This window comes from Alternaria atra (genome assembly GCF_907166805.1).
Source record: "Alternaria atra isolate CS162 genome assembly, contig: 25, whole genome shotgun sequence".
NCBI lineage: Eukaryota > Fungi > Ascomycota > Dothideomycetes > Pleosporales > Pleosporaceae > Alternaria > Alternaria atra.
The window spans coordinates 2,475,508-2,489,062 of record NW_025091323.1 but is presented as its reverse complement, the minus strand read 5'-3'; the positions used below and the strand labels follow the sequence as shown (position 1 = coordinate 2,489,062).

Genomic DNA, 13,555 nt, shown 5'->3' with positions numbered 1-13,555 from the left:
GCATTGCAGATCATCTCCATGATAGGAGATGTGCAACGTGAAGATGTGGATTTTACCCCGCACGTCTGGGGTAAAGCCGCAGTTGCTATATCCGGGACTGGTTTGCCAGCATAGTGCTACATCCATGACCTGTGCTGGATTTCTCCAATTGTATAGCCATTGCGCAAACCCGCAAAGTTGAAAAGACTCGTTCACAATACATTAGTCCAAACTGTGGAAGTTCACCCGAATGAAAGCCAACATGGATAAATCTTCAGAACAGGAGAAACAGGAACATCTCGAACATGTTGATATCGACACAGCAAAACACCAGCATGAACGAATGCAAGAGGATGGAGAAGAGATAGACATTTACGATGAAAAGCAGAACAAGAAGCTCAACCGACGCCTCGACTTACGCGTCCTACCCTTATGCTGCTGGGTATATCTCTTGAACTTTCTCGATAGAGGTACGCAACTTGCCCAGCCAGAACACGGCCACTAGAACGAAGTCACTCTAGTTGACACTCGCGACAGGAAACATTGGAAATGCCCGTGTGCTCAACACCGAAACGGGCGACGATATGCTCAGTAACACGGGTCTAACACCGCACGGCTATGCTCTCACCGTTACCCTCTTCTCCGTCGCTTACGCCGTCTTCGAAATCCCGAGCAACTTCGTGATGAAGCATTATATTCGTCCTTCTAGGTGGCTCGGTATTCTTTTGTTCGCATGGGGAACATTAACCATTGGGTTTGCAGGTGTGCAAAACAGTGCCACGATCATCGCGTTGAGGTTCTTGATCGGAGTTTTCGAAGCGGGCTTCTTTCCGGGTGCGCTCAAGGGAGTTTGATGAAAGCAATGAACTGGTGCTGATTGTGTATTTCCAGGTATTGTTTACTTCATCACAATCTGGTACCGCTACAACGAGCGCGCCGTCCGCATCGCTCTCGTCATCGCATTCTGCAACCTTGCTGGAGCCTTCGGAGGTGCCATCGCATTCGGTGTTGGGCACATTAATGGAGCGGCAGGCCTCGAAGGGTTCCGGTGGCTCTTCATCATCGAAGGCATCATCACTTTACTGTCCGCCTTTCTGCTGTGGTTCTGTCTGCCGGATTACCCAGCTCGAGCGAAGTGGCTCAGCAACGCCGAGAAGAAGTTCGCAGTTGATCGTCTGGCCGACCGCGGTGGCGGTTATAATCAGGAACATGCTAGCAGAAAGGAGATCCTGGATACATGCTTCAGCCCGCGCATGTTGCTGCACTACATCGCATATGTAGCCGACGTCGTTCCTCAAGGGTCATTTACTTTCTTCACGCCTACTATCGTCACCGGCCTGGGCTACGAATCCATTCATGCCCAACTCCTGACAGTTCCACCGTGGGTTGTGGGCTTCTTCGTTGCTATTACGATCTCTTACTCGGCAGATCACTTCAACGCTCGTGGCTGGCATATCACAATCGCATCTCTTATCGGAGGCACCGGTTGGCTGACCGCTGGTTTTCTTCCTGCCGACGCTTATGTTCAGCGTTACGGCTGTTTATGCATGGCAGCTGCGGGAGCCTTTCCAGCTGCACCTTCCATGACGAACTGGGTGACTTGCAACTCGCCAAGCTTTCTCACTTTACCACTCGCTATCGCATTACATAATTCTTGTGCAGGTATTGGCCAAATTATAGCGCAGTGGATTTGGATGAACAGCGAGAGGAGTCAAGGATTCCCGACTGGAAATTTCGTTTGTGCCGCGTGCAGTTTCTTGGTCGCAGCAATAGCGACGATACTCAGATTATGGTATGGAAGAATGAATAATCTCGAGAGATCAGATAGTAGGGGAGATCAGAGGGTTTGGGCATTGTAGGTAGATGAGGTTATGAGTAACGTGGTTCACAAGCGAGCGCCCCACCCAAGCGAGCGCCCCACGAAACACCAGCGCAGCGCACGCGCAGCGACAACACGCAATGTCACAACAACACCAAGCTCTAAGACTCTATACTGAAGGCGACGTACAGCTTGCTGTCTCTGATGTTCAAAGCAGCCAAGTAAAAAGCCTACGACGCGCTGAGGCAATCTACAACGTTCCCCGAAGGACGATACAGCGGCGCTGCGACGGAAAGCGCCCTCGACGCGATTGCGAGCCAAACTCAAAACGCCTTACTAAGCTAGAAGAGGAGGCAATTGTACAGCGTGTACTTGAAGAGAGTCTACGTGGAATACCGCCCTCGAAGGCGCACGTACAAGATATGGCGGATAGACTGCTAAGGGAGCGTGGTGGGAAGCCTACGGGCAAGAACTGGATTGATAACTTTATCAAGCGTACACCTGAGCTGCGCACGCGATGGAGCCGTCCGTACGATCGCCAGCGAGCTGCCTGCGAGGACCCAGCGATTATCCGGCCTTAGTTCAGCCTAGTTCAATCGATGAAGGCAAAGTATGGTATTGTAGATGAGGATACCTGGAACTTTGATGAGTCTGGCTTCATGATGGGTAAGATATCCTCTCAGCTTGTTGTTACAGGCTTAGAGAAACCTGGGAAACAGAAGAAACTACAGCCTGGTGATCGCGAGTGGGTTACCCTAGTACAAGGCGTCGCTGCGACGGGGCGCGTTATCCCACCCTTCCTCATCTTTGCAGGCAAGGTCCTTATTACCTCCTGGTTTGCAGATCTACCTCGTGATTAGATTATCGCTGTCTCTCCTACTGGCTGGATCAATAACGACCTCGCGCTTGTGTGGCTTAAGCACTTCGATGCCTATACGAAGGCGTCTTCTGCTGGGGCGTACAGGATGCTTATTATCGACGGCCATGAGAGCCACTGCTCAACAGAATTCCAGGACTACTGCAAGGAGAACAAGATTATCGCTCTCTGCATGCCATCTCACTCGTCGCACCTCCTGCAGCCTCTTGACGTTGTCCCCCACTCGCTGTTAAAGCGCCACTACGGCGATGGGATCTCGCTCTTGGCACGCAGCCGCATCCACCATGTTAACAAGGAAACCTTCCTACCAGCCTTTAAAGAAGCTTATAAGAAGACCTTTACACCAGAGAACGTTCGCGCAGGCTTTCGAGGTGCTGGACTAGTCCCATATAACCCAGAGGCTGTGTTATCAAAGCTGGATGTGCAGCTGCGTACGCCGACGCCGCCTGCACCAGGCACTGTCGTCTGGGAGGCGCAAACACCACGCAACGCCCGCGAGATAGAGGCGCAATCTACGCTAATTCGAAATCGCGTGCAAAACTACTGCGGGTCACCAGCAAGCTCATTAGACGAGCAGGTTAAGCAGCTAAGTAAAGGCGCTCAGCAGATAGCTCATAATATGGTGTTAGTGCAGGAAGAAATGGGTCGCCTTCGAGACGCTGTTGACACGCTTACAAAGCGTAAGACTCGCAAAAGGCGGTACGTACGCGTAGAGGAGACTCTAACAGTTGGTGAGGTATCTAACTTAATTGCTGCAAAGGAGGGTAGTAGTCGTGAGGAGGGCGAGACGCCTGCGAAGAGGGTGCGCGCAGAGAGGCGCTGCGGCCGTTGCAGCGAGATTGGACACAACTCCCGCACCTGTAAGGTAGAAATATTAGATGTAGATAATAGCGACGCTTCTAAATAATGCTACATTATTGTGTAAAGTATAATAATTTGTTGTAGTGTTGTACTGCGTCGCTACGCGTGCGCTGCGCTGGTGTTTCGTGGGGCGCTCGCTTGGGTGGGGCGCTCGCTTGTGAACCACGTTATTCATGATCTTTATCTCTAAATCATTGTCTTTTGCCTCCACTATTGCTTCACCAACCATTTCCTCAATGCCTTTGTCATAATCTCATGTGTCCGACTTGTTAAATGACCTGAGTTGTACCAGAAGAACGTGTCCAGCTCGGTACATCCATACTTGCCAGGATCGGTCAGGATGTCCGGCTGGTTATATCCTGGACAGTAGTCCGTGACGTTCTTGAATCCGTAATCTTGGTAGTGGTCCAGAACATTATTCAAGACACTATTGACATCGAATTGAAGCACCTTGACATCTTTGTGTTGGTTCTGGAAGGCGTTGGCATGCGCAGAATGGATTTTGTTGAAAGACGAAACCATCGAGGCGTTGACCTTGGGAGTCCCTGGTCCACGATCCAGGGGTGGCAAATTCACAAACAGGAAGTCCTTGTAGCCAAGATCATAGATTTTTTCTACGCTCTTGAATATTCTACCCTGGATTTTCTCATATGACGGTGCGAAAGTAGCGTTCTTGCCTTGGGTTGAGACGAGGTCGTTGATATCGTTAATGCCGATCCATACCGCTACGAGCGCCTTCTTCTTGTTGAGGTGGATTGATTCAAGAGCCGGATTGCCGTAGGAGACGAATTGCTCGATTTGACGTTCGAGTGAGACAGTATGGTTGTGATGTAGAGGTGTGAATCCAGCTTCATTGATAGTGTTCGCGCCGGCGTACGCGAAATCCCAAAGTTGGACATCGCATTCCCTTGGATCATGCAGACCATCTTCAACACCGCATCCGGTCAGGAACTCAACCCAGTTTGGCCCTCCTTCTGCTGTTCCAGTAAGATTCTGTGCGATGCGATTCGAGAAGAGCTGTTCGGGCGTGAATGAGAAGTTGAATTCATCCCCAATGAAGGTGTAGTTCGTGTGGCCGAGCGTGCCTTGCACGTATGTATAGCTATCCCCAAAAGCTATTAGAGATTTCGTAGAACGCCATTTGAAGGAGCTTTGCTTTTGTTTTGGATAGCTTGGGGCTGCAATTGCGTGCGCACAAAGTGCCAAGGAGATGCATGAAGTCGTGGTAACCTTCATGGTGGCCAAATGGAAAGCGTTTTGGAAGGCTTGATGATCTTGATCATGATTTTTGGTAGGCTTGGCTGTGAGTTATATTGTTCATGGCAGTGAAGACGGAGCTCCGGCAACATGGGAATTGACGGAAGAATTGCCCCCGAAGTGGCGGGTCGGGAAATTTGGAGCTGGGTGATTCCCGGGGTAGATGTATGATGCTGCGGGGTACCCCAGCTACTGCGAGCCTCGCTCAGGAATAGCATCAAGCAACGACCACAAAACGGCTTCTGAGTCTCCAGACCCTTCCGTGGTGTAGAGACAATCGTAATAATGCCGGACCCCTCCGCATTCGTACCACCACCGATCTAGGCCATGTTGTTTTGAATTTGCTCTTTCATAGCCCATGTCTTGCAGAGTCCAAAATGGGAGGGCCTCAATTGGTTTTTGCCCGCATGCAAGCAGGTCGGTGATGAAGGGCTGCATTGATACAACATGAGCCAAGGAAACACCCATTCTTAGCGGCAGATCCTGCCACCACCAATTCGAAGCATGCATACAGTAGTGTACTCCAAGCATTCTGATGGCATCAAGATAAACTTCTTCCACGGTATTGTCATAATTCATAACAGGACGCTGCTCCTCCGCGACAAGACCTAGCATGCCGTATAACTTGTCTCTAGGGTCTTCGCAGCCCATACCAGAAAATTGCGTCAGCATATTAGAAAGTAAGTGCCTATACCTAGGCAGAGTAGGTTCAGAATGGGGGAAACGATTCGTTAGTAGGTATACCATCGGCGAAAGTGTTGCGTGATTGAAAAAATCAGCTCTCAATGAAGCATTCATGAGGGCATCCCAGTCCATCCAGGTATTACCGCACATAATGCGAGCTTCTTTAGGTAGTAATACTTCCTGCACAATCCACAGGCGCGTGAAGTAGCGATTTTCCAGTATGGCTTTCGTATTCACAGCGTTCCTGTTCTTTGAATATCTCCGTGCCGCCCTCGACAAGGACAAATCAAGCCAAGCGATAACATAGATGCATACACCGTAGATCTGAGCCATTAATCGAACTTGGTGGTTCCGTTCCGCTGTATCCTGTTGGTTGATACATATCTGTGTGATGAGCATTAGTCGATGTACATATCGAGAAGCAGTTCCAGAGTATACCTGATCGATCCAAATGTAATGGATATTGTCCTCGTCCGAGCGAAACGCGTAAAGGAAGTCGAATAAGTTCGTCCTAACGGTCATTGGTTTGTTATCAACAAAAATATATCGAATATCCGATGGATCGCCCCAGGTGTATGATAGACCGATATATTCGGGTGCAGTGTCGATATCGAACGTCTCAAGTTTGCAGTGTATAATACCCCGCTCGGGTAGTATATTAGCGGCAGATGGAGGCCGCAATAATTTCAGTAGACGTGTCTGCTGCTTCATTGTATCTAGTTTTGTGTACTGATAGATATCCGCGGTTCGCGTAGTACTCGTTGCGCTACTAGCCATCTTGTCGAAAAACTTGGCTTCAGGGAACACAAGCTTGTTGAGTATGCTCATACGACAACAAAGATGAGCCTAGCGTCAAGCGCTTGATGGAGGACAGGATATGGTGAATAATAATTTGCTGAGTGAAATAATGTACACGGACCGCGACGTAGGAACAAGCATGGGAGGATCGAGGTGTCCAGCACAGCCCCACTTCAGCCGCAGACTATATGCATATGCAATCGCACCATCTTACACTTGTCTTTACAATAGGCGCTATAGAGCCCTCGTCAAATATGATATCAATGCTAAACGATGAAGTGGTAGTGCATATGAAGCGGCAACGTCTTACTCATCAAAGAAGTCTCCCCAGCTAAACCCACCACCGTCGCCCCCACCACCAGCATCACCGCCACCCTGCCCACCCTGTCCACCCCAGAAGTCTTGGTCCTGATCCCGGGGCCCAACACCTGAATCTTCGCCCCAGATATCCTCACCTACTTGGCTTGTACCGGACTGTTGGTCCGGGTTAGGCTGATACGGATCGGTTGCTTGTGGAGAAGCATCGTCTCCTCCTTGTTGTCTTGCTTCTCGCCCTCTTTGCATAGCTTCGTAACCTGCCATTGTAGCCGCTCCTGTCGCTGCGCCTTCTCCAGCACCTAGCCCGCGTGCTGCAGTGCCAACTTCACCTGCGATACCGCTTTCGCTAGCAGCACCCACGGCTCCAGCACCAGCAGCACCCGCCTCACCAGCTGCAGCGCCACCTGCAGCGCCACCGGCAGCTTCACCGCCGCCACCAACCCAGGGCATCCACATTGGCCACATCCCACCGGAACCGCTATGTCGACTGAAATAGTCAAAGTCTATGCTGACAGCCGTAGCGAGCATTACCGCTCGTTGGTCGAGGGTCATGCCAGGGTAGCCTTCAAGTGGTGGTCTACTCTGTTCACCAGTTTTGGAGACCAGGTGTGATGGCTCATTTGCTAGTCCGGCAGCATCCATCCTCAACGCGTAAACGCCAGTATCCGTAAAGATTTCACGTGCAAAGCCGCCGAAGTTGCGGTTGACGGAGCCTGCCAGACGTCCGTCCTCAGACATCAAGCTGAAGTCCCAGGAAAGAAAGGGCTCGTCGACTCTGGCAAACTGAAGCATTCCTACTTCTCGTGTGTCGCCTTCCGCCACAGCGACAGCTTTTGAGTCTGAGATCGGCAGGTCGCCAGAGGATAGTTGTGGTGTACCGGGTGCAGCAGCAACATCCTCTATATTCCTTGCGAGAAATAGATTGTATTTCCTCCGTAGGGGTGCCCACTCTTGTTCTGCAGCTCCGATAATCCTCATATCCTGCAGTCCTAGACTGGAGACATTTGCGCTGGTCTGATTGGCTATGCTTGGCACGCTTGTACCCTGCAGACTTGCCGAGCTGGTGTACGCGCCTTCGCCCTGTCCTACAGCATCATAGACCCGTATTCTCGAGTTGATCCAGCTGAAAGGCCTGTGAAACCTCAGTATTTCCTTTTCGTCTCGATCAAAGACGTGTGTTGTAAAGCTCCGATGCGTCTTGAACATCTGTCTCGCCATGGCATTCCCTATGCCATGCTCTTGCTCTGCCAGATATCCAATATGGCTGCCATGCGGGTCCATGATAACGTAGCGGTTCGCTTGTTCAAAACCCATGAGCACATTCATCATCTCCAGCTGTCGTTGTACTATAAGAGAGGAGTTGTCGAGCAGGCGTATGGCAGGATGGGTCTGCTTGAGAACGGCGTGCGGGTCTTCGGGCATGTATACGGGCGTTATGAGATTATTATCGGAATCGGGTGTGGTAGAGAGCGCGTTCGATACGGCGTCGACTTTCGATGTTTCCTTTGGAGATTCATCCTGTGTGTTCGGCGAGTTCTCATTGCCAGGTGGTTTCGTCGAATATGCTGAGCTCGATGGTGGCGTTATGAGTTTTGATAGGCGACTGTGAAGCGGTAGCTGTGGTGATGTACTTCTGGTGACGAACAATCGAGCGCTCTGTCGTGGCAGTTGTAAGGACCGCCTTGCCGCTGGTAACATGTTGAATGCGATGTTCTCCGTATCTAATGCTGTAGTAACTTTCACAGTGAGTCTATAATCAAGCGGGCAAAATGCGCGTGAGGGATGTAGATGCCTAATCGCCCTTGCGTGGCGTCATAACGATGTTCTACAATTTTTCGGAAGTCGAGCTGCTCTGATTACGTCATAACATGAGCTGCTAAGGCAAGCACAAACCCAACGCCAGTTTACGAGTATCGTGAGGCATAGGCTCTTGGCAAGTGAGAGCGACCGTGATAGCGGAAAGTTGTGCCGTTGTGATCGTTCTGTAAGAGAACCGGACCAAGCGTGGTACGGCGGTTCAAGTTGACCAATCATATTCTGGCTTGGCAAACAGTCATATCTAAACTTTTTGCGCTTTGCCCTTACCTCCAGCACCATCACCATGAAGCTCACAACTCTCGTCGACGACGCCATCACCTAACGTCGCAAAGACTGGGTAAGTCTCATCTCCTTTTATATCTTCAAACGTGCTGAAGGCAGCACATCGTCAGAGTTCCTGTAAGCGTCATGTGCGCAGAAGTCACGATCGTGTTCCGCCTTTGCACCTTTGAAACCCTTTTCATGATGACATCTTTTCACTTATACGATTGCCGGCGCAGGCATTCACTTGAATGCGTTAGGTGCTCGATGCTGTTTCCGTTACAATAGACTACAACGGTATCTGATCGATATTACTCACTACACTTTGCATTGTTTCTATGCGCGCGCAGTGCTAACGTTAGTGCAGTTTCGTCGAACACCGAACTGAATCGTCAGGCATGTCCACGACCGCGCAGCCTGAGCAAGCTGCTGCTGCAAGCGAGGCACGCCCAGACGGTCATCCTCAGCAGAACCAAGAACCAGCCAACGGTGCTTCGAGGAAACCTCGTCCAAAACGACCCAATTACAATGAGATACATACGAAGCCTCTGCCACTAGACGTCTATGCATTGCCTGCCTTCGTCCCGCATAACCCGATTTCCGTACTGCGACTAGTCATCAGTCTGATATCACAGTCGTTGTGGCCGCCGGCATCACATCGCGTCGTACATAAAGCATACTATTCTGTAGAGACCTTGTCAATCCACGTCACCGACCCAGCCTCTATTCGAGCTCTCTGGGAGCAGGGCTTCTGGGGTAAGGGGTCCCTTAGCCGAAGTGAACCGCAATGGCTAGTCGCTGAAAAGCGAAGACGAGGTGCACAGGCGTCCAAGACAAGCACCGAAGTCACACAATCAAGGCGAGAAGAGCGGAGGCAGTTCAAGTTAGAGAGAGCCAAGGCACAACGCGAGGCTATTGAGCAACAACTACGACAAGAAGGCAAGGTTGTATCAGATGCCAACATCGATAAGCTTGTAGGTAGCGATACCAAGGATACCAGCAAGCTAGGAGAGGCTGCGGGAACCTTCGCGATCAGTGAAAATACAGACGGGACCGTTGCACAGGCCGACACTAAAGCTGGCCTGGAACTTGATATTCCTGATCTTGAGCATCTCCAGCTCACGCCTGAGGAAGCCTTCTTCCTTACATATGTCATTGGTGCTCTAGAAGTCATCAATGTGGATACCCAGATGGCGTCGGACCATTCGCAACGCTACCCAACATGGTACCTCTTGCGCGTGTACTGCGCGCATGCATTAAGTTCCAGCGAATCCATTGATCTCGAACGAACATTAACTCATCTTCGTACCGCATACAACATGAGCAATGGCGCCACGCGAGTGGACCCCGCCATGTCGTGTATTCCATCTATTGCGCCCGACAACCCTTTCTTGATGAAGTACGTTGTCTTCCACCACTTCCGTTCCCTAGGATGGGTAGTGCGGCCAGGTGTCAAGTTCGCTGTCGACTACTTACTTTACATCCGTGGGCCTGCATTCACACATGCCGAGTTTGCAATCATGATTGTTCCTTCTTACTCAGCTCCCTACTGGAATGAGCAAGCAGACGGCCAAACTCAAGCCAGAGCTGCGGAGAAGGAGCGCAGGGATTGGTGGTGGTTCCATCGGGTGAACCGAGTGCAAACTCAGGTCATGAAGACACTGATGTTGGTCTACGTTGAAGTGCCAGAACCGTGGGATACAGGATGTGCAGAGCTAGATGGATTCAAGCTCGACATTGGTAGCGTTCTGAAGAAATACACAGTTCGAGAATTTGTGTTCAAGAGATGGAGTCCGAGCAGAAACAGAGATTAAGGTGCTGTTCTATAGAATTCGACCCGAAATGGGACGGAGTCGCACGACTTACGAAGAATGATAGGATCAACACGCAATACACGAACCTTGTCCTATCTAGGACGTAACCTTGTGACAAGAATTGCCTTATATTACATCCTGCGCGCCTCGTGATCACTGGAAGCAGCGGACAGTATGATGTTGTACACCCAATGCATTCAGGAGTGGCTCGTTCATCCTCGTGGGTGCAGAGAGCAGACTTGGGTAGAAGAATGCAACTCAACGAATTCTTGTTCGCAAACACATGAGATCTGGGCTGGCGCCTCCAGCATGCACATCGTTGTCTGCTCTGTACTGGATCATCACGAAAGGCAGATACAAACGGACTGCCCGTATAGCAGGTTTGTAAATGCGCCTTGAATGATGGAGCAATAGGGTTAGCTAGGAACTCGTCAATCTGAGAACAAGGAGAACAAGGAGAACGAAGCACAACGGGCATATGATCTAGGCGCGCGCACAACACATACGTTCCAGAAGTCGAAACCATTCACTTTGATGTATCAGCGGTTAGTGGGTGTGACTATTCACTACAAACAATATCCGTACCGACGCCAACTCCTCATTCATCCAACTGATTCATCCCGTTCTTAACCCTTCGTATCAAGACCTTGTAGTTAGTGCAATATAAATCAGGACACGATCTCATCACACTCTACAGGCCGATAGATTGAGGTGAAGCAAAACATCGTTAATTTAAACATCTAGGTCTATTTCGCAACTCCATTCATCTCCAGACTGGCAAACTCTGGTGCTGCGGTCCTCACTCCAAATTTCTTACTCAAAATCACAAACTGACCAGCGAGGATCATTTGACTCCACTTCGGTCTGTCTCCATCGTATATTGCATCGTGCAACAAATCTTTGCACTTGTCCCACTCCAGAAAGCCCAGTGCCTCGACGTTCTCTTTCGTGATCAGTCTCTGGAACAGCTTATGTACCGGCCCATCGGGCTTGTACTTTACTGGAGCTGAGAAAGGATGCTTCTTGCGGGTGTACAGCTCAGTTGTGATGAATGGCTTCATAGCTTCTTTGAGAATCCATTTCTCACTGAAGCTGCGACTGGTAGGGTCATAGTGCAGCTTTACGGAGGGTGGAAGTTTCATAGCATATTCAGTGAGGCGGTGATCGAGGAATGGTTGACGTCCTTCGACACTGTGAGCCATCTCGCAACGGTCGCCTAATACGGTGAGAAGACCGTTTGCGAGAGATGACTTTGTCCAGATGTACAGAGACGTGTGAAGTGGATGCCACTTGTTGGCCATCAGCTCGCGCGTTCGACCATCGATAGCGTTCACAGCGGTGAGACGTTTGTCGCTTGTTCCAAACTCGTTGAATACCCAAGGCATAAAGAGCGAATCTCGGAGTGATGCGGTCTGCGTGAAGCCAAGGAAAGAAGTGTTGTTTACTTGGGCACGAACTGCAGCCGAGGTCGCGAGCTCCTTTGGACCTGAGGTCTCTGAGCCCTCTAACCCTTCAAATGTTGCTCGGCGCTCTTCTTCAGGGAGACCGGAATTCTGCCATGCAAGGTCAGGCTCGCGAACGAAGTCTGTAAGTAACTCCCTATACCCGGCGAAGTGTTCATCTGATCCCTCCCCTGTAAGGACAACCTTGATGCCTTCGTCACTGGTAAGCTTTGAGAGCAAGAATTTGCCGACGGTGCCCAGATCAGTCACTGCGGCCTCATTGTGCCAGACTGCGTCCTCGATATTGGCGGCAAAGTTATCCTCGGTCATCTCGCAGTGGTGCATCTTGACCCCAAGCCATTCCGCAGTGCGACGCGCGATCGGCTCTTCGTCGTGTTCTTCACCAATGAACTTGACACTGAAGCAGTTGATCCTTTCTGAAGCTGGAGCAGTACCAAGCTGAGCACCTTCCGTGTCCATTAGATGCTTCACCATTCCTGCTATTGCGCTTGAGTCGATGCCGCCACTGAGAAAGACACCAATTGGCACATCTGCACGGAGGCGGTCTCGCACGGCGTCAAGGAGATGCTTTCGCACGCCTTGTATCATCTCATCTTCGCTTCTTGTTTCAAGCTCACGCTGACATGTGTCAGTGTTGTTTGCAATGCACCTGCTACTGCACATACCTTATCTTTGTAGTCGACATCCCAATACTTGTCCTGTGAAATCGTACCAAAGGATCTACACACCAGGTAATGTCCAGGCAATATCTTTGAAACACCTTGAAAGATAGTTCTTCCATCGCACAACCAGCCCACGTCTTTGATACTTTGCACGTCCCACTCGGGTTGCCACCCAAAAGGAAGGAACGCCTTCATCTCGGAAGCGATCTATGGAGGGGTTGTGAGTCTTCAGTAAGTGCGAGAAGCGAAGAACGGTCGTACCAGCAGTTTGCCATCTAGCACTGTATAGTACATAGGCTTGATGGCATACCGGTCGCATGCGGCAATGAAGACCTGAGCCTCGGAATCGTATAGACACAATGAGAACTCCCCGCGTAGATGCGACAGGAACGAAAGGCCATGCTTCTTGTATAGCGCCAGTGCAATCTCAGAGTCCGACTGGCTCTTGAACTTGTAGCCCTCGCGACTGAGGCGATTTCGGGTTTCTTCGTAACCATACAGCTCGCCGTTCACTACAGCGTGAATAATACCACCCGCATCGTGGAATGGCTGTTCGCCTTCCGGGTTTAAGTCGACGATCGCTAGTCGATTGTGGGCAAGAGCTAGGTGATGAGGAAGTCAGTCACGTGCCACGGTTTGTCGCAGCCGCAGTCACCTCTCTACGTACCCACGCGACAATCTTCACTAATCCAGTGGCCTTCTGCATCGGGCCCACGATGTTTGATAGTATCCAGACTCTTCTCTAGTGTTTTGCTCAAATCCCCACGTTCCCTCGCTAACGGTCCATGACCCCGCAATGCAACCGCACAAGTGATGCCACACATGGTTGCGCGATCCAAGAGATCCAAAAGGAGAGAGTGTGCAATGCTTCCCCATATCTTTTCATCCGAAGGCCGGCGATACTTCTAAACATGACGTATGCACGAAAGTTGTAGCGGTGATCA

At 50.6% G+C, this 13,555-nt stretch overlaps 5 protein-coding genes across 5 annotated transcripts; 2 read left to right on the top strand and 3 right to left on the bottom strand.

Annotated features, from left to right (window-relative positions):
* Nucleotides 1-241: 241 nt before the first annotated feature.
* Nucleotides 242-1,838, top strand: ALTATR162_LOCUS5859 (uncharacterized protein; the record flags this gene model as incomplete). The annotated part of the gene is made up of 3 exons (XM_043313479.1): nucleotides 242-449; nucleotides 517-813; nucleotides 871-1,838. The coding sequence occupies 3 exons, from the start codon at nucleotides 242-244 to the stop codon at nucleotides 1,836-1,838; spliced, it is 1,473 nt and encodes a 490-aa protein (XP_043169414.1).
* Nucleotides 1,839-3,746: 1,908 nt separating this feature from the next.
* Nucleotides 3,747-4,772, bottom strand: ALTATR162_LOCUS5858 (uncharacterized protein; the record flags this gene model as incomplete). Its single annotated transcript, XM_043313478.1, has 1 exon — nucleotides 3,747-4,772. One exon carries the CDS (start codon nucleotides 4,770-4,772, stop codon nucleotides 3,747-3,749), a length of 1,026 nt encoding a protein of 341 aa, XP_043169413.1.
* A 1,809-nt stretch (nucleotides 4,773-6,581) lies between these two features.
* On the bottom strand, nucleotides 6,582-8,291 carry ALTATR162_LOCUS5857 (uncharacterized protein; the record flags this gene model as incomplete). Its single annotated transcript, XM_043313477.1, has 1 exon — nucleotides 6,582-8,291. The coding sequence occupies one exon, from the start codon at nucleotides 8,289-8,291 to the stop codon at nucleotides 6,582-6,584; it is 1,710 nt and encodes a 569-aa protein (XP_043169412.1).
* Nucleotides 8,292-9,070: 779 nt separating this feature from the next.
* On the top strand, nucleotides 9,071-10,486 carry ALTATR162_LOCUS5856 (uncharacterized protein; the record flags this gene model as incomplete). The annotated part of the gene is made up of 1 exon (XM_043313476.1): nucleotides 9,071-10,486. One exon carries the CDS (start codon nucleotides 9,071-9,073, stop codon nucleotides 10,484-10,486), a length of 1,416 nt encoding a protein of 471 aa, XP_043169411.1.
* Nucleotides 10,487-11,232: 746 nt separating this feature from the next.
* Nucleotides 11,233-13,435, bottom strand: ALTATR162_LOCUS5855 (uncharacterized protein; the record flags this gene model as incomplete). Its single annotated transcript, XM_043313475.1, has 4 exons — nucleotides 11,233-12,567; nucleotides 12,615-12,818; nucleotides 12,873-13,213; nucleotides 13,279-13,435. The coding sequence occupies 4 exons, from the start codon at nucleotides 13,433-13,435 to the stop codon at nucleotides 11,233-11,235; spliced, it is 2,037 nt and encodes a 678-aa protein (XP_043169410.1).
* Between the last annotated feature and the right edge of the window lie 120 nt (nucleotides 13,436-13,555).